The 16,539-nt window shown below is 53.0% G+C and overlaps 3 protein-coding genes across 7 annotated transcripts in view; 2 read left to right on the top strand and 1 right to left on the bottom strand.

Annotated features, from left to right (window-relative positions):
• Positions 1–571: 571 nt before the first annotated feature.
• Positions 572–11,354, top strand: Abhd14a (abhydrolase domain containing 14A). Of its 5 annotated transcripts, none has more exons than XM_010625417.3 (6): positions 572–932; positions 7,093–7,196; positions 8,137–8,351; positions 8,484–8,599; positions 9,746–10,021; positions 10,236–11,354. In XM_010625417.3, exons 1-6 carry the CDS (start codon positions 929–931, stop codon positions 10,403–10,405), a joined length of 885 nt encoding a protein of 294 aa, XP_010623719.1. In that variant the 5' UTR covers positions 572–928; the 3' UTR covers positions 10,406–11,354. The 5 variants fall into 5 exon arrangements, with proteins under 5 accessions (XP_010623719.1, XP_033615224.1, XP_019063203.1 ...); XM_033759333.1 differs by lacking the exon at positions 572–932 and adding an exon at positions 4,789–5,086 and having other exon boundaries at positions 7,093–7,164; XM_010625414.3 differs by lacking the exon at positions 572–932 and adding an exon at positions 4,807–5,086 and having other exon boundaries at positions 7,093–7,164; positions 9,786–10,021.
• Positions 836–4,479, bottom strand: Abhd14b (abhydrolase domain containing 14B). Its single transcript, XM_010625418.3, has 4 exons — positions 4,436–4,479; positions 3,227–3,463; positions 1,813–2,054; positions 836–1,460 (listed from the first exon to the last, which is right to left on the bottom strand). The coding sequence occupies exons 2-4, from the start codon at positions 3,435–3,437 to the stop codon at positions 1,281–1,283; spliced, it is 633 nt and encodes a 210-aa protein (XP_010623720.3). The 5' UTR covers positions 3,438–3,463; positions 4,436–4,479; the 3' UTR covers positions 836–1,280.
• Positions 11,355–12,408: 1,054 nt separating the features above from the next.
• Acy1 (aminoacylase 1) overlaps positions 12,409–16,539 on the top strand; it is a 5,492-nt gene continuing 1,361 nt past the window's right edge. The window contains exons 1-12 of the mRNA XM_019207659.1: positions 12,409–12,516; positions 13,332–13,396; positions 13,483–13,587; positions 13,869–13,963; positions 14,283–14,359; positions 14,446–14,535; positions 14,625–14,681; positions 15,005–15,078; positions 15,154–15,203; positions 15,312–15,456; positions 15,559–15,627; positions 16,267–16,346. Coding sequence (XP_019063204.1) covers positions 12,423–12,516; positions 13,332–13,396; positions 13,483–13,587; positions 13,869–13,963; positions 14,283–14,359; positions 14,446–14,535; positions 14,625–14,681; positions 15,005–15,078; positions 15,154–15,203; positions 15,312–15,456; positions 15,559–15,627; positions 16,267–16,346 — 1,001 coding nt within the window. The 5' untranslated portion in view covers positions 12,409–12,422. The remainder of the gene's footprint in view (positions 12,517–13,331; positions 13,397–13,482; positions 13,588–13,868; positions 13,964–14,282; positions 14,360–14,445; positions 14,536–14,624; positions 14,682–15,004; positions 15,079–15,153; positions 15,204–15,311; positions 15,457–15,558; positions 15,628–16,266; positions 16,347–16,539) is intronic.

The raw sequence follows: 16,539 nt of genomic DNA on the forward strand, positions 1-16,539 counted from the left end.
CGCCCTCCGATACCCGCTCCCAGCAGCCGCCCGCGGCTTCCGTACCGCACCCCCCGACCGGAGCGCGGCACAGGTTACCCGAGCAGCTCCATGGAGGAGGGGCCTGAGAGGCGTGTGGCCCTCGTGCACCCCCGCCCCGCCGTGCTCCCAAAGCTCCTCAGAGTTTCGTCTTGGTCCCGGGTCGGATGGGGAGACTGTTCGCATGTTCCTAACCTCTACCCACCCTGGGAGAAATACAGTATTCCTCCCCTTCTCGGTAATCGGCTCAGACTAGTCCCACTGACCTTCCCCCCCCCCCGCACAGCCGTCTCTTGGCACCTGGGTGTGTGTGGGTGGGGAGGGGAATCCAATCTGCCTTTCCCTCCATCTGGCCTGGTGGACAAAGGGCAGGGGGACCATCTCTAAATATTTTCTTATAAAGTAAACTTTCTCAGAAATTTGTTAGAATATTTTATACTCTGTAATTGTATTTTTTCAGGTTGCAATGAATGTGTATGAGTTATCGTCAGCTGCTGGATTACCTTGTGAGATTGATCCTGCCTTGGTGGTAGCTCTTTCTTACACTCCTTAAACCTTGACCGAAGACTCAAGCCGATAAGGGGTGGGGGTGAAGGTTGGAGGCCTCAGAACCAGAGGAAAAAGCAGGGAGAGCTAGCAGCAGGGGGTGGGAAGGGGACAGTTCTGGACTGCAATCTGTAGTAACAGTGGGTGAATGGGTGGAGTCTAGGGCTGGCCATACCCTAAGCCTGGCACAAGGTTGGTTGGTAAGATTCCCCACCTTCCTAGGCTGAGGAGCTGCAAGTCCACTTGTACCTGTGCAAGACCTGTGTGTGTGCACCCAATGCATCTGGGAAGGTGCAGTCGGTCACAAGTATCCCGTCAGTTGCTCCCAAGTGAAGGGACCTACCTGGGATCATAGATCGCTCTTATGTGTAAGTATGCATGTGGACATGTATTTATTTATGGTCTCAGTGGGGTAGGGGAGCTGAGGTGGGATGACTGGCCTGCAAGGCAGAGGAGAGGAAGGAGAGAGCCAGTAAGAGAAGCTCCTGGATTATCCTCTGCCAAATTACATCCATTGATTTCTGAATTTTTCCTCTTGGTTTTACCTCATCACTGCAGTGAAAGAAACAGAAAAGACAGACCCAAAAGACAGGAACCCAGACACACACACAGACAGACACACCTGTTAGATGTACATGGTAAGCCAGAGCCCACTGAGCAGGGAGAGAGATCCTAAGGCAGGTGGGTAGTCACCCCCTCTATCCACAGGGCTGGGCTCATGCCAGCCCCTGCAGGAAGTCCAACAGCCCTGTGTGCCACTCCTCAGGTTTGTCCAAGTAGCAGGAGTGCCCTGTCCCCTTCATGATGAGCACCCGGTGGTTGGGCAGCTGCTTCAGGTGCTCAAAGCTGGTGTGACCCATGGGGTCCTGGTCGCCATATACAATCAGGGCCGGAGTCTGAGAGAAAGGAAGGAGGGGGGCAGAGTTAACAGGGCCCAGCCATACCAACCCCAGCCTCTGGAAAGTTAGCTCCTGCCCTTCCCACTACTTTCAGTCTTTGTCTGGAGCCACTCTGAGGAAGAGAGACCAGCTGGCCCAGTGTGGGAGGTGGAGGGGCATGGATTTGTATCTGCCCAACAAAAAGTTTAACACAGGGTGTGGCACAGTGATCTGCTAAACAGACCATCAGGTGGAAGCTAGTGGTCAGCTCCTCCCAGAAGTGACCTTGGTGGCCTAGCTCTAGATGAAGGCTCAGGGATGGACTCTCCGTGGCTCCTACATTTGGCACTTGGCTTCCCAGGAGTGATACCTTCACACCAGCATAGTTGGCAGCATTGATTTTGTCAGTGCAGATGGGGGCCACAGGCACATAGCCCTGGAGCTGGGAACCAGGGGCCGTGAGGAAGGGCAGGGAGTACATGCCACTGAGTGATGGACTGATCACAACTGGAGGACCCAGCTGCAAGGCCTCCACCACAGCTGCCAGGAAACTGCCAGAGACCAGCTCCCCAATGGGGGCAGGGGCTGGCACTTCCTTAGAACGCCCCAGACCTGCAGGAATTCAAGTGTGGGAGAGAAGACAAGGGCAGTGAGTAGGAAAACCAGGCCTCTTTCTTTAGAAAGCCCTCCTAGGTCAAGGTTTCTATAACTCCCTCCAGGCCATATTTATACCTACAGCAGCCTGATTTATCTCTATGGCAAACACAAGACATTTCCCAACCATGTTTGTACCCATCTTCCCCAGAATTAACTATCATAAAGCATCAGGCTCTGAGTTGGGCCAAGTCCTTATTCTCCATTTATTTATTCACTGTGTGACTTTGGCTAAGTCCTCTCAGCCCTCTTAACTGTTCAGTTTCCCCTTCTGTTACAAGAGGATAATGAAAGTACCCATACATCTGTGAGTTGTAAAAATTAAGCTAACTGGTGGTTAAAAAGGCACCTGCCCACTGGCACGAGGAGGGGTCTTGGAGGACAATGGCCAAGGGGCTTCTTCCATGCTCATCCCTCCCCTTCTGGTCAGTTGCTACCTTTGACAACAGCATTAGCTCCAGACCTTTGCACTGAAATTCAGCCCAGCCCACTGCTGGAACCAGTCCTGCCCAGGCTGGAGGCCTACCCTTGACCTCGGAAACCATACCAGCCTAGGCTCGTGAGATGATTAGATGGTCATGTCTCCCTTCCATACTACATACCAAGGGTGGGGGCCTGGCAGTCCAGGATATGACGTGAGGTCTGGGAGCTATCCCCCCCTCTTCCAGAGCTCAACTCAGGGCTTTTCAGTGGGATGATTATCAAGGGCTACTCCCCGACCAGGCCCTGCCATGGCCCTCAGGACACTAGGAGATACAAGACTCACTCCTCCAGGCTCCCAACAGCCTATGGATATGGTTCTGTTAAAATGCTTTTCTCCAAAGCTGCTCAGCACCCATTACTCCATGTCAGATTCTAGCTGCAGATCTGCATGGGTAATCTCAGTCCATGCTTACTAGGACCAACCTCAAACATAAGGGTGAGACCCTTCCCCAGGTAACATGAGTTGCTGAGCAGTGTCTAGACCACATCTAGATCAAGACTGGAGAAGCTCAAAGGAGCCCTGCAGTATGCACTGAACTCTTGTCAAGCTTAGGGCCCAGACTGGCTAGGTCCTCCCAATTCTCCAGCCTCGGGCTGAGTCCCTGAGGCCTCACTAACCTCGTCCCAAAAGCTTGCCCCAGAAGTACCTGGCAGGTCAATGGCCACAGCCCGATAGCCAGCCTGGGCCAGCCTGTGCAGGGTACCCAGGTTCTGCCAGGTCTCAGAAGAGAAGCGAATGCCATGCAACAGCAGAACAGAGAAGCGAGCAGTCTGCCCACTGCCAGGCCGTGCCTCTCGAAAGAACAGGTCCTGGCCCTGCATCTGGATGGTGCCCTCGTTCTGCTCCACATTTGCCATTCTTTTGCCGCTGTGTGGTAAAGTGCCTGCAGTTCAAAGCCAAGCAGATGAGAGGCCACAGAACAACTGCCCAGGGAGCAGGTGTCCTGCAGAGAGCAGCAAGTAGGCTGGAGGAGGGAGGGTGCACTTCCAGGACCCTAGAACATGCTTTAGCATCTGGAAGACAGGTGTTGTTTCTTTTTTTTTCTTTTTTGGTACCAGGGATCAAACTCGGGTCCTTGCGCTTGCAAAGCAGGCCACCGAACTGCTGAGCTAAATCCCAGGCCCATAGGTGTTATTTCTACCCCTGCCACTCAGTTGGGTGACCTTGTGCTTCAGACTCTTCATCTAGAACATGGGGAAGTAAAGCCTACCCCAGGAATGAATTTAAGAGTTCAAGAAAAAATAATAACACTGAGAGTACCTGCAGGTAGTTAAGAAAATACATGGGGCTCCCATTACAATTATTATCCCTATTATCCTTTTCTACAGATGGGGTAATCCAATAGTACTAGCTCATAGGCAGTTGACAGGATTACATGGGGCCCTAAAGGTAAAAACTTGGCACCATGCCTAGTGCTTAGTAACTGCTCAATCAACAGCAAATACCTCATTGTTTGGCTTATCGACCTCCTTCAGCCCAATGCCAATGGTACAAGGTGGAGGGAAACCACCTTTGGGGTAAAAACCCATTTTCCAGAGGCAGAAACCCAAATGTCCTGTCAGCAGGCAGACTTTGAAGTTCCTTCCAACAAGGAAGGCGGAGTGCTCAGCGTTCGACCAGCTGGGGTCCAACCGTCCAACGTTAGGGGCGCAGTAGCGGGCGCCTCCACCGCTCGCTCGGCCACAACGGGGATCATAATTTTGGCTCTTTGGATCTAGAGGGTGAACAGGAAGAGGGGACAGCCCAGAGGGAAGGGGACCTGGGGAGTCTAAATGGTAAGATTTGGGGTACTGGGGTAGGTCCTGAGTGGAGAGAGGAAGAGAAGGGCGGGAGTGCAGGGTGGGTACCTGGGTACCTGGGGAGCTGCGGAGTCTCCAGCAGACAGGAGCGGGCAAATGTGGGTAGGGATGAGTAGGGAAACCCGGAAGAGGCTGGGGGCGGAGCGTGGGCCGGGTCATACTACCGGGCGCCCTCTTTTGGCCACAGCTGCCTCTGGGTCGTCCGTGCCGCTAAACCCTCTCCTTTCTCAGCCACAGGGCCTCAGTGTCCCCAAATCTTTGGCCCTGCGAGCCCCATTCGCCCTACTGGGCGCGGTTTCAGACCCCTCGGTGACCTGCTCCCTAAGGTTTTGGCGCCCCTGCTGAGGAGGGTTCCTTGGGAATCGTAGCCCTGCTGCTCCCTTTCGTTACCCTATCCTCATCTCCGCAGGCCTGGCCATGTTGCGTGGCGCCTGGCAGAGGGGTGACAAATTGGAGTGCACCGCTCCGCCAGAGTCCGGCAAGTAGCCTAGAGCGCTGTCCCAGCGCCCCGGAGCCTGTTTCTTCGCCTGGAGAATGGGCGGGAGGCTGCCAGCCTCCGCGGGGTGCGGATGAGGAGTAAACCAGCATTCCGAAGAGCATTCCGGGGCCGGGCCTGGGCGCCACGGGGAGCCCTGAGCCTGGGACAGGCCAGATACTGTCGCACGTCTCCATGGCAGACAAGGAGCTACCCAGCTCACCGCCATTGTGTGTGTATTCTCGCGCAAGCCACAGGGGTCGGGGAGTGGTTGGGCGGGGACTTGGAGCTACCACGTAATGACAGTATCTAGCATCTACACAGGACGCCTCAGTGCTAGCCCTGTTCTGAGGCTTGACCCTTCCTTAAGTCAGATGACAACCCTATTCGGGGTAGAGACAGAAAATTCAGCCAAAGAAAAGATGTCCTGGTGGAAAGAATCCAGGTGGCTCTCCGCCAGCTGCCAGACGGAAAACAAGTTAAAAAATCTGCACAGAGCGGGACTCCGCGCTTAGGCCCCGCCCCTAACTCCTCTTATTCTGGGTAAAGGGCGGGGCCTCCGCTGCTGACTGCGCAGGCGCAGCTGCCACTGTGCTCCTCCCCTAGAGATTCTATAGCCAGCAGGGTGGAGGAGATACCTCCAAGGCCGCGGCGCTTTTTAGTTACTGGTTCCGCCTGAGTGGGGGCGGGGTCGCACCCCGGTAGCCAGCCCTCTCATCCGGGTAAGCCGGTAAGTGTCCCCAGGGAGGTAGGTCTACAGGGTGCTGGGGCAGGCAACTCCTGTCCCGGTTGCCTGGGGCGGAGTCCTGCCTGGGGCGGGGTCCCTGCAGAAGGGGCAGGCGCGAGGCAGAAGTGTGCGTGTCTGCGTGTGTCCGAATATGAGACCGTGTGCGATGCGGCATAGAAGCTTCTGTATGCTTATTTGCAGATGTGTTCCTTGGTCTGTCTGCATGCTGTATCACTGTATGTATTCTTGTGTGCGTGTGACTACGTGCGTGTGTGCACTTCTGAAGGTCTCTGCATGTCCGTCGGTCTGTTTTGTGTTTCTTACATGTGTAGTTTTAAGACTGTATGTATATCCATACGCTTGATTATTTCTAAGTGTGATTTTGAAAGTGTATGCCTGTCCATCTGTCTGCCTGGTGCCTGAACATGATTTTGAGGGTGTTATTGCAAGGGATTGATGTGCATGGGCCAGTGCGTGTGCAAGGAGGCTGTGTATACATTATGAAAATAATGTGTGCAAAAGAAAACATATGGGGGCAAAATTGATGTCTGTGCACACTTTTGTACACATATGAGTCATTGTTAGCAATATTACAGTGGCCTACTGGGGACATTAGAACGATCTGCTATAGGCCCCTTACAATTGCCTAGTACTGCTCAACTGTGGGACACCAAGGCAAGTAGTTCAGGCCCTTCCTCCTGGGAAACGTGCAAAGTCACCGAGGCCTTTGCAAAGTGAATCCCAAGGAGAGGTCCAGTGTGGATCCTCTGCCTTATGGAAACCTGAGCTCATGCTGTGTTGGACTAGCCTCTTCATGGTTAGGAAAAATGGAGCATCATGTTCTTCCTCCACCCGGCTCCTGGTTTTCTGTCACCACCAGAGGAGCTCCCACTTCCCACATACTGTCTAACTCTGGAACCTGAGGGTGGGGCCCCTGGAAACACCCCCGACAATGGCATGGAGAGGAGAGTGTGGCCCCAGACTCCTAGCTCTAGTCCGCCCCCAGTTGGTAATCAATAAATTTGTATGTACCAGAATCCCAGGACAGAGCAGACACACTCACCCTAGGCCCAAGAAATGATGACAGAGACACGCCCATCCCCAGATCTACTGTCCTTGGGAAGACTTGGGAGAGCCAGATGTAGTGATGCGTGTCTATAATCCCAGCACCTGGGTGGCTGAGGCGGGAGGATCCCTGGAAGTTTGAGGTCAGTGTGGGCTACATAGTGAGTTCAAGGCCAGTATGAACTACCTAGTGAGACCCTGTCTTAAAAAAAAAAAGACTTGAACAGCCATGAGGTTATCCCATTTTACTGACAAACTGAAAACAGCACAGTCAGGAAGTGACAGAGTCCAGTTTCAAAGCAGGCGGCTATTTGCGTCCTTTCCTCTAGGTAGGCAAAGGTCCTTGACTGGAAGATTCCTTGAAGCAGGTCATTTGAGACAAAGCTGGCAGGGGGGGCAGAAAGAATTTGTCTTGCCAGCTTCCACGTTGCCCTTTTCATTTCTAGGTGAACCGTGCTCCTCCCTGGCCCCCCACATCAGCTCGGGCCTCAGCATTTCCTCCATCACCGACACTCTCTGTGAGATACCTAACAACAGTTGGCGTGGACCATTGAGTATTCCCATCTACTGTAAATTATATACAGTGTGCGAGAAAGAACACTTCCCAGACATACCCTCAGTGGGAAACCCCTTTGCTTGCACTGTCTTTCTCCTGTGGCAGTCCTCTCCACTCTGTCCACCAGCAAGGCTCCAGTTCATCCATCACTTCCACTCATTTCCACGTTTCCCTTTTTCCAAATCAGATGTTTAGGAGCCCAGCCCCTGGTTCAAATACTAGATCTCTTGCTACTTAGGCAAGAAAATTCACCTTGTAGGAATCTAAAATCATACCTGCTTCGCAGTGTACTGTAAGTTGAATACATGGTGTGCTGTCCTAAAGTCTTGATGAACAGAAGTGGATTTAGCCAGGACAGTAATAATGGTTGTCACTGAGAAAGCTGTGTGCCCAAGGGACATCTCATGTCATGGGCTAGCTATTTGCCTAGCACTTGGGAGTAGTTGGGTATGAATCCCTAGACCTTTGTCCAGAGCAAGGAGAAGGGACAAGGGCTGGAGCTCTTCCTTTGCAGAGGATATCAAGATGGGGTTTAAAGCCAGACATGGTGGTGTGCATGCCTGTAATCCAAGCACTCGGGAGGCTGAGGCAGGAGGATCTCTGTGAGTTCAAGACCAGCCTGGGCTACATAGTGAGTCCCAAGTTGGTCTCAACTACATAGTGAGACCCTGTCTCAAAAAAAACAAAAAACCCAAAAATAAATAAAAACTGGTAAGGATAGTGATTTCCGGGTGTGGTGGTGCATGCATGCCTGTAATCCCAGTACTCGGGAGGCTGAGGCAGGAGGATCACTGCTACATAGTGAGTTCCAGGTCAGTCTACATAATGAGACTCTGTCTCAAAAAACAAACAAACTAAAAAAATGATGGGGTTTAGGGATAGAGTCTAGAAGACTGAGGGTTCAATCTGGCCTCTTCCCTCTCCTCTTCTCTAGGCTGTGGTACAGACCTCCATGAGCAGGTATCATCAGGCAGCCCTGCTGGGCCTAGGTCTACTGTTCATGTTGCTACTGTATGTGGGACTGCCAGGCCCCCCTGAGCAGACTTCCTGGCTCTCGGGAGACCCCAATGTCACAGTCCTGGCTGGCCTCACCCGTGGCAGCTCCCCCATCTTTTACCGCGAGGTGCTCCCACTCCACCAGGCACGCAGGTGGGTGCTGATGGTAAAGGTCTAGCAGAGGCACCCCAGCCTGATTCAGGGTGCTCAGAGCCTGGGAGGACAGTGGGAGATGTCCAGGAAGAAGGAAGTGCCCTGGCCCTACATTTCCCTGTATGCCCACAGGGTGGAGGTCCTGTTGCTCCATGGAAAGGCCTTTAACTCCCACACCTGGGAGCAGTTGGGCACACTGCAGCTGCTGTCTCGCAGGGGCTACCGGGCTGTGGCCCTTGACCTTCCAGGTGAGCACCCCCTCCCCAGGTCTAGGGAGGCAGGATGCAGCCATTACATTACCTTTCCAGAGGGGAAGCTGGAGAGACAGAGAAGCCCTAAGGTGGCCTGGGACATCTGGACCTCCATGTCTGGACAAGCAGTGGCAGGTCACAACATCAGAAAGCACCATGGAAAGATATGATTTTTATTTTCTACCTTGAAAATGACAGTGTGAATTAATGTGTCACCCAGCAACAAGAAATGTGACTCACTCCGTAAGCAATCATATGAGGAATTTCACTTTTTTTTTTCCTGACAAACTACATAGCTTTTTGGTTTTGTTTTTAACTACACAGATGATTTGTCCTTTGGTTTCAGCTTTTCTTTCTTTTTAAAAATTTATTTTTTGGTATTGGAGCATCAACCCAGGACCTCATGCATGCTAAGCACATGCTCTACCACTGTGCACACTTCTCTGCCTCCTTAAGTAGTTGAGGTTACCAGACCCTCTGCTGGGCATTTCTCTATGTACAAACGCAACGTGCAGGATTGTGTAGCAGGGTTGTAAACATGATGTGCGTCTTGTCTCCTGAACAAAACTGTCTTCAACTTGGTTTTCCCCCCATACATCATGATTTGTGAATCACTGTAGTCCCTGCAGACCTCCCTCTCTGCTGTTAGCTCTACAGGCCATGAGAGGGATAGACAGGACATCCTGTCCAGTCATCCTGACTTGGAGGATTTAGGGTTTCAGTGTCAGTTAAAATGTAATTTAAGCAACATAGCTGAAATATCCTTGGAATGCTTCTTTGAGCATGCGGGCAGTACCCTCTCTACGGAAGCAATCAAAGACCACTGATGGGTCAATGGTTACACATTTTTTGTTGTTTTTGCTTTGACAGATACCTAAACTTTCAAAAACACTCTATGGATTTATCTTTCCATCAGTCATATATCAAAGTGCCCGTTTCCTGACGGCTTCCGCAACACTACTACTAATGTTTTGTTTTGTTTTATTTTTTATTTTTGCCAATATGATGAATGAAGTTGTTTTTTTCTTTTTAATTGTAGCAGGCTTATTCCAAACATAATTACTTCTGGAAAGTTTGGGGTAGTGTGTGCTATGTACCGCTGGTCCCCATCACTCTTCCCCACTGTGGTTGGCACTAACTCAGGTACTTACCAGCAAACCTTAGCCCCTGCTGCTGTTCCCAGGATTTGGGAATTCAGCACCTTCGAAGGAGGCAAGCACAGAGGCAGGGCGGGCAGAGCTGCTGCAGCGGGTACTACAGGACCTGGAGGTGAAGAATGTCATACTGGTGAGCCCCTCACTCAGCGGCTGCTATGCCCTGCCCTTCCTGATTCGAGGCCACCACCAGCTACGTGGATTCGTGCCCATCGCACCCACCTCCACCAAGAACTACACCCAGAAGCAGTTCTGGGCTGTGAAGGTACCAGAAGACTCTTCAAAAGTCCTAGCACCCTGTCCCTGGCTTCTGTCCTTTTGGAAGGTGGGGGTCAAGCTTTCAAGTCTTACTTGGAGGCTCATGGCTGCTGATCTTGGATGGAAGAGGTGGGGTATTTGGGGAAAGCTTCCTAAGGGTAACTTTGAGGGTTAGATCCTCACCAGGCTGTAGGATCATGGCCTCCTACCTTGCTCTGCAGACGCCAACCCTAATCGTGTATGGGGAACTGGATCACACCCTGGCCCAAGAGTCACTGCAGCAGCTCCGCCACCTGCCCAACCATTCTGTGGTAAAGCTACCCAACGCGGGCCATGCCTGCTACCTCCACAAGCCACAGGACTTCCACCTCGTCCTTCTTGCCTTCCTTGACCATTTCCCTTGACCAGGTTCCCAGGCTCCAGGCCTGGCCTGAGTGTCAAAGGTCTGGACCACCATTCTGCCCTTCCAGGGAGGCAGTGCCTGGGATTGGAGGGCAGAGAGGGGCAGGCCCAGCCAGGACTTCTCATTTCATTTCACAAGCACAATAAAGAAAAGCATATATGTCTTGTGAGCGAGTGACAGGTTCTATGTGCTGGTGTGCTTTGGGAGAGGTGGGAATAGGAGGCTTTGGGCTGCTTTGGGGCTGGAGTTGGAAGTCTTAAGAGTGCACTACTTTCTTATCATCTGCCTCACTTCTCTGTGCCTCAGTTTTTTCCTCCATAAAATGGGCATGATGGTAACAATTTGTTGTGGATGATGGTTGTAGGATTGAATACTTCTGGGTAAGTGGGGCACTTGGTCACAAAGGCCTGGAGCATTTGAGGTGGGTGTTACTGCTACCACCTGATCATTGGGATTGGTGGGAAAAACAGGGTCTGGGCAACTGAGCTGAGTGAGTTGGGAGTGCCCATCAGAGGTGGGGGTGGGAAATGAGGTTTAAGAAAGCAGCACTGTTGTTGAACTGTCAAGTCTCTTCACTTCCTTGCTATGCGTGGGTGAGCAGCCAGAGACTTGGACCCCAGGAGGGGTGGGATGGATCCTTCACTTACCCCCCAGCCTGTCTCCTGGGCCCAGAGGTTGAAATCTTTGGCTGACCCTTCCCCCAGAGAGCTGTGCCCCTGGAGCAAAGAGCAGAAGTAGCTGGGAGTACACAAAGCAGCCAGGCACCCAAATGGGCCACCCCAGTTGAGCACAACCTGAGCATGGCCAGGGGAACATTTATGCCTCTACCCAGCCCTTCCTGGATACAGAGGAATCAGAGGGTTTAGCACAGTTGGCCAAGGGTGGTGCTCCCCACCCCTTACACTGTCATAGAGCCTTAGGACTACACCCTCTCACCGTGACATCTGTCACACCTACCATCTCATACTCGCTGTCACACATACAGTCATGCCCACTGTTAGAGATTCCCACTGTTACAGATTTGCCCGCACAGTGTCACGTTCACAGCCACACGTGCTCCCATCCGTACATTTATCCTCCCTTCCTGCACATTGTCCGAGCAGAACACCCATTCAGCTCCTGGCCAGAGTCAGAACCCCGAGAGTACAAGGACCAGCCTCCTGAGCTCACCGTGCGAGGTTGGCAGAATTGGCAACCCAGAGGGTAGATACATGAAAAGAGGACGGGAGCAGGGAAGCACTCAGAGCTAGGTTTGCCCAACACAGCAGCTGCGACCTTTAGCGTCAGGGCCAGCCCCTTCCAGAGGTGCGAGGAGGCAGTGTTTTCCGACCCAGGACCTGCCTGGCTGGGGGCGGGGCCCACTTAGGGGCGGGACTGGATGGGGCTGCCCGAGGGCGGGGCCCGTATCAGGCAGGGGCGGGCTGGAGACGTCCTTTCCGCCGCGGCAGCAGTAGACCCAGACCACCCAGGCTCGCCGTCTCCAGTTCCCGCCCGGCAACTCCGCTCCAACCTCGTGGTGTGCGGGCCAGGGCAGTTATAGGCTTGTGAGCTCCCTGAGCCCGGGCTCCTGGCCACAAGTCCGGGACTAGTGCTGAGAGGCAAGAGCGGGCCAAAGGCCAGGTGCAGAGTGGGACTTCGGGGAAGGGCAGCTTGAAGCTGGGGCTCCCCGACACGAAAGCCAGGCAGTTGGGAGAAATGTCGGGGATCAAAGTCGAGATTCAAACCCGAGCCGGCCACTTTCTAGCTGTCACCGTACCTTAGAGCGTCAGCTTTTTCCTCTGAAAAGTGAACATTGGGAGGCACAAACTTCGGGAGCACTTAGAGGGACTAAATAAGGAACTGTTGAAAGCGGCCCGCACAGAGCCTGACACAGAATGGGGGCTCCAAAGCAAGGAGAACCTCTCCCTATGGGGCTTCGGGGAACCGCCGTTGGGAGGGCCTAGGTGCAGGTGGTGTCTGCTGGGTCCCAGCTGCGTTGTCTTCACCCCCAGCACATCACGCAGCCATGGCTAGCAAGAGTCCTGAGTGCGAGCACCCGTCCGTGACGCTTTTCCGACGGTACCTGCGCATCCGTACAGTTCAACCTGAGCCCGACTACGGTGAGACCCCGCGGTTCCGGCGGTTTGGGGTGGGGGGAAGCTTGATCCCAGCACTCTTAAAAAAAAAAAAAAAAACACCCTGGGATCAAACTCAGGATCTTGCACTTGCAAGGCAAATGCGATGCCACTAAGCTAAATTACCAGCCCTAAAAATAAAAATGTTATTTATTTATTTATTTATTGGTACCAGGGATCAAACTTGAGACCTTGCGCTTTCGAAGCAGGCGGCAGAACCACTGAGCTAAATACTTGACTTTAAAATAAAAATTTTTTAAATTAATAAAAATTAAAAAGGGATGGGATGTTGCTCAATGCAAAGCGTTCAATCTCCAGTACCAGAAACAGAGAGAGAGAGAGAGAGAGAGAGAGAGAGAGAGAGAGAGAGAGAGAAAAGAAATAGAAAAACGAAACAACTTCCCCTTATTCTCCAGAATCCCCAGGGCAGGGGTGGGAGACAGGCAGCCACAAGGAGAGGCCCCCAGGAGCCTGCTGGGGCTGGACAAAGTCCATCAACCTAGGGAATCAAGCTTGGTGGCTGGGAATTTTCTGAGTGGGTCCAAGCCCCTGCATGATTTCCAGCTGAGAGCAGCTCAGTGAATCTCTTCAGATTTCTGGGCCATAATTTTCCTATCTTTAAGGAAGATAAGAATTACACCTTGGACTTTTCTCTGGCCTTCCCAAAGGATCACAGATAGGTGAAAAGCAAATGTTTGAGAAATGTGGAACTGTGTAGGGGAGGCAGCAGCCCATCTCCACCTAGGGTGGTGAAGAGCCATGGGTAGGCAAAAGCAGCCCAAGACTCTCTGTCCCCCCAGGAGCTGCTGTGGCCTTCCTTGAGGAGAGGGGCCACCAGCTGGGCCTGAACTGTCAGAAAGTGGAGGTGAGTCTGGGGTGCAAGTAGGAGGGACAGTGGGCCTGGGGTACCTTACCCCTACACTCACCACCTCCCCTTCTGACCCTCTCCAGGTGGCACCTGGCTATGTGGTTGTTGTGCTGACTTGGCCAGGCACCAATCCTACATTCTCCTCCATCTTACTCAACTCCCACATGGATGTGGTGCCTGTCTTCAAGGTACATATGGAGCCAGGTGTGCACGCCCCAGACACAGGTGTAGACTTCAGGATCTGACCTGAGGAGACCCATGGCACCGGTCCTAACTAATTCATGATATCCATACTGCATTACTCCGCTCAAGCAGCCTCTGTCCAACAAATGATTCTGTGCGAGGATGGAGGCAGGAGACAAATGGGGGGTAGCAATCAGATGCCTTCTTCAGCCCCTTTCTGTCCCTCTAATACCCCACCTGTCACCCCAACTCTATATTGGGCTCTTCTTCCCATTCCTGTCCCTAGGAACATTGGAGTCATGACCCTTTTGAGGCCTTCAAGGATCCTGAGGGCTACATCTACGCCAGGGGCACTCAAGACATGAAGAGTGTCGGCATCCAGTGAGTGTTCTCCATTCCCAGGCCCCTACAGTGTCCCCCCTGATACAATGGACTAACCCATGACCCAGGCATGTAGACAAAGTCAAGACCAAAGGGACATCTTGACCCCTTACTTTGGGCAGCAGTTAACACCATGACCATTCGTGGATGGAACCATTGAGGCCTAGAGAGGGGCAAAGACTTTCTAGAGTCCCTGCCAGGCCATGGCAGGGTAGGGTCCAGGACATAGGACTGCATCTTGCCAGCCCTGTCTGGCCCTGCCTGCTGAGCCAGCCTGAGTGTCTGGTGGCTTCTTCAGCGCTTGGCTTATGCCCCTCAGGTATTTGGAGGCTGTGAAGAGGCTGAAGGATGAGGGCCACCGTTTTCCTAGAACCATCCATATTACTTTTGTGCCTGGTAGGAGTGGCTCAGGGAGAGGTACATTGGGGAGGAGGAGGCTGTGAGGTGGGTCCCCTCATCTCAAGTCTCTGCTACTTTTACAGATGAGGAAGTTGGAGGTTCTAAAGGCATGCAGGCATTCATACAGCGGCCTGAGTTCCAGTCCCTGAGAGTAGGCTTTGCCCTGGATGAAGGTGAGCAGGCTGACAGGCCACCAAGAAGCCAGGCTGGGGGAAGTGGGAGCTGGCTCACTTTTCCCTCTGAACCTTCTTTCGTCCCCCAGGCCTGGCCAACCCCATGGATGCCTTCACTGTCTTTTATAGTGAGCGGGCTGTCTGGTGTGAGTATGGGCTTAGTGGGAGGGGCTCACTATAGTGGGGAGACTGGGTCAGAAAGCCAGGGGCCTACAAAGGGCCACACAGCAGTGTGAGGCCTGAGTTGGCCCTGAACTCAGGGCCTCTGCCTCCTAGCCCCTTCCTGCTCCAGCTCTCCCTTCCTGAGCTTCTCTGAGGGCAAGCTCTGTGAGTCAGAATCAGGTCTACATCGCTGTCACCAGGGGGACAGAACCCTGACTGAGGAACTTAGAATCAGAAAAACCTAGGGCTGATGGAATCCTCAAGCCCTCTCTTGCTAAAAACACTGTCTTCCCTCTCCATCTTCCAGGGGTGCGGTTCATCAGCACTGGGAGGCCAGGCCATGGCTCACGCTTCATTGAGGACACGGCAGCAGAGAAGCTGGTCTGTGGCCCACAGGGAGGTGTGTGTGGGAGGCTGTGTCCTGGGACCACTCTCATATGTCACCTCACCTTTTAGCACAAGGTCATGAGCTCTGTCCTGGCATTCCGGGAGAAGGAGAAGCAGAGGTGAGGCAGGCTAAGCAGGGGACACAATGGGGTGGCTCTGGGAGGCTGTGCGGGACAGCAGGGAAGCTGAGCCACCTTCTCATTATTGTTCTCCCCACCCGACTGCAGGCTGCAATCAGACCCTCACCTGAAGGACGGGGCCGTGACCTGTGTGAACCTGACGAAGATAGAGGGTGGGGTGGCATTGAATGTGGTACCAGCCACTATGAGTGCTGTCTTTGACTTTCGAATCGCACCAGATGTGGACCTGGAGGTACCCCCTACACTTGGGCTTGAGGGAAGGAGCCTGGGTCCTCATTTCTGCCCCTGAGGCTCAGGGAAAGCCCAAGGGGTCAGCTCATCTCCCTTCTCTTAGGCTTTTGAGAAGCAACTGCAAAGATGGTGCCAGGAAGCTGGTGAGGGGGTCACCTTCGAGTTTGCTCAGGTATCGACTTAGACATGCGATGAGGGAGTGTGGGGCTCCCCTAGGTGTGAGACAGTGTAGTGGTGTATGCTACACTGCATCCGGGCATTGTTCTAGCCAACAGGCTTTAGCTGCAGAGGCACGGGCACTAGGGGATGAAGCAGAGAATAATACTGGGCCTTTTTTTGTTTTGTTTTGTTTTGTTTTTGGTACCGGGGATTGAACTCGGGACCTTGCGCTTACAAGGGAGGCCGTGGAATCACTGAACTGAATCCCCGGCCCTAGGCCCTTTTTTTTTAAAGACAGAAACTCACTATGTAGTTCAGTTCTTACTAGGTTCAGTTCTTACTCATGGTCCTCAGGGAATGAAGGGGATAGGTATAAATCAGTATTTACATGTCATTTTGATACACGTATGCACACATGTGGTCCAGACCCTTTGCACTTGAGACCATTTCATCTACATATTTAATCAGTCTGAAAGGGACTGGGGGGAATTGTGAGGAAGGAACAGGAGGCAAGTAGGAGTGTGAGCAGGGAAGGTCCCAGACCTAGGGCCTTTGAGGACCTGTGGCTGCACTGGCCACCTGGATGTCTTCTTAAGAAATAGCCTTAGATGCCCTGACCTGTCCTGATCCTGCCATCCTTCTCCTCCCCTAGAAATGGACAGACCCCCGAATAACCTCTACTGATGATGCAGACCCATGGTGGGCAGCTTTCAGCGGGAGCTGCAAGGACATGTGAGCACACCAACCTCCTCCCACAGCCTTGTCCTTCCTGTCCTCTTCCCTTCCCTCCCCTCCGCCTCCCTCTACCCCTTCACTTCTCCCCATGCCCTCCCCCACCCCCCTCCCCATTCACTGGGCTCTTGCCTCTGCAGGAACCTCACACTGGAGCTGGAGATCTTTCCTGCTGCCACGGACAGCCGCTATA

Source organism: Fukomys damarensis, unplaced genomic scaffold (assembly GCF_012274545.1).
Source record: "Fukomys damarensis isolate Sample0158 unplaced genomic scaffold, DMR_v1.0_HiC HiC_scaffold_37, whole genome shotgun sequence".
Lineage (NCBI taxonomy): Eukaryota > Metazoa > Chordata > Mammalia > Rodentia > Bathyergidae > Fukomys > Fukomys damarensis.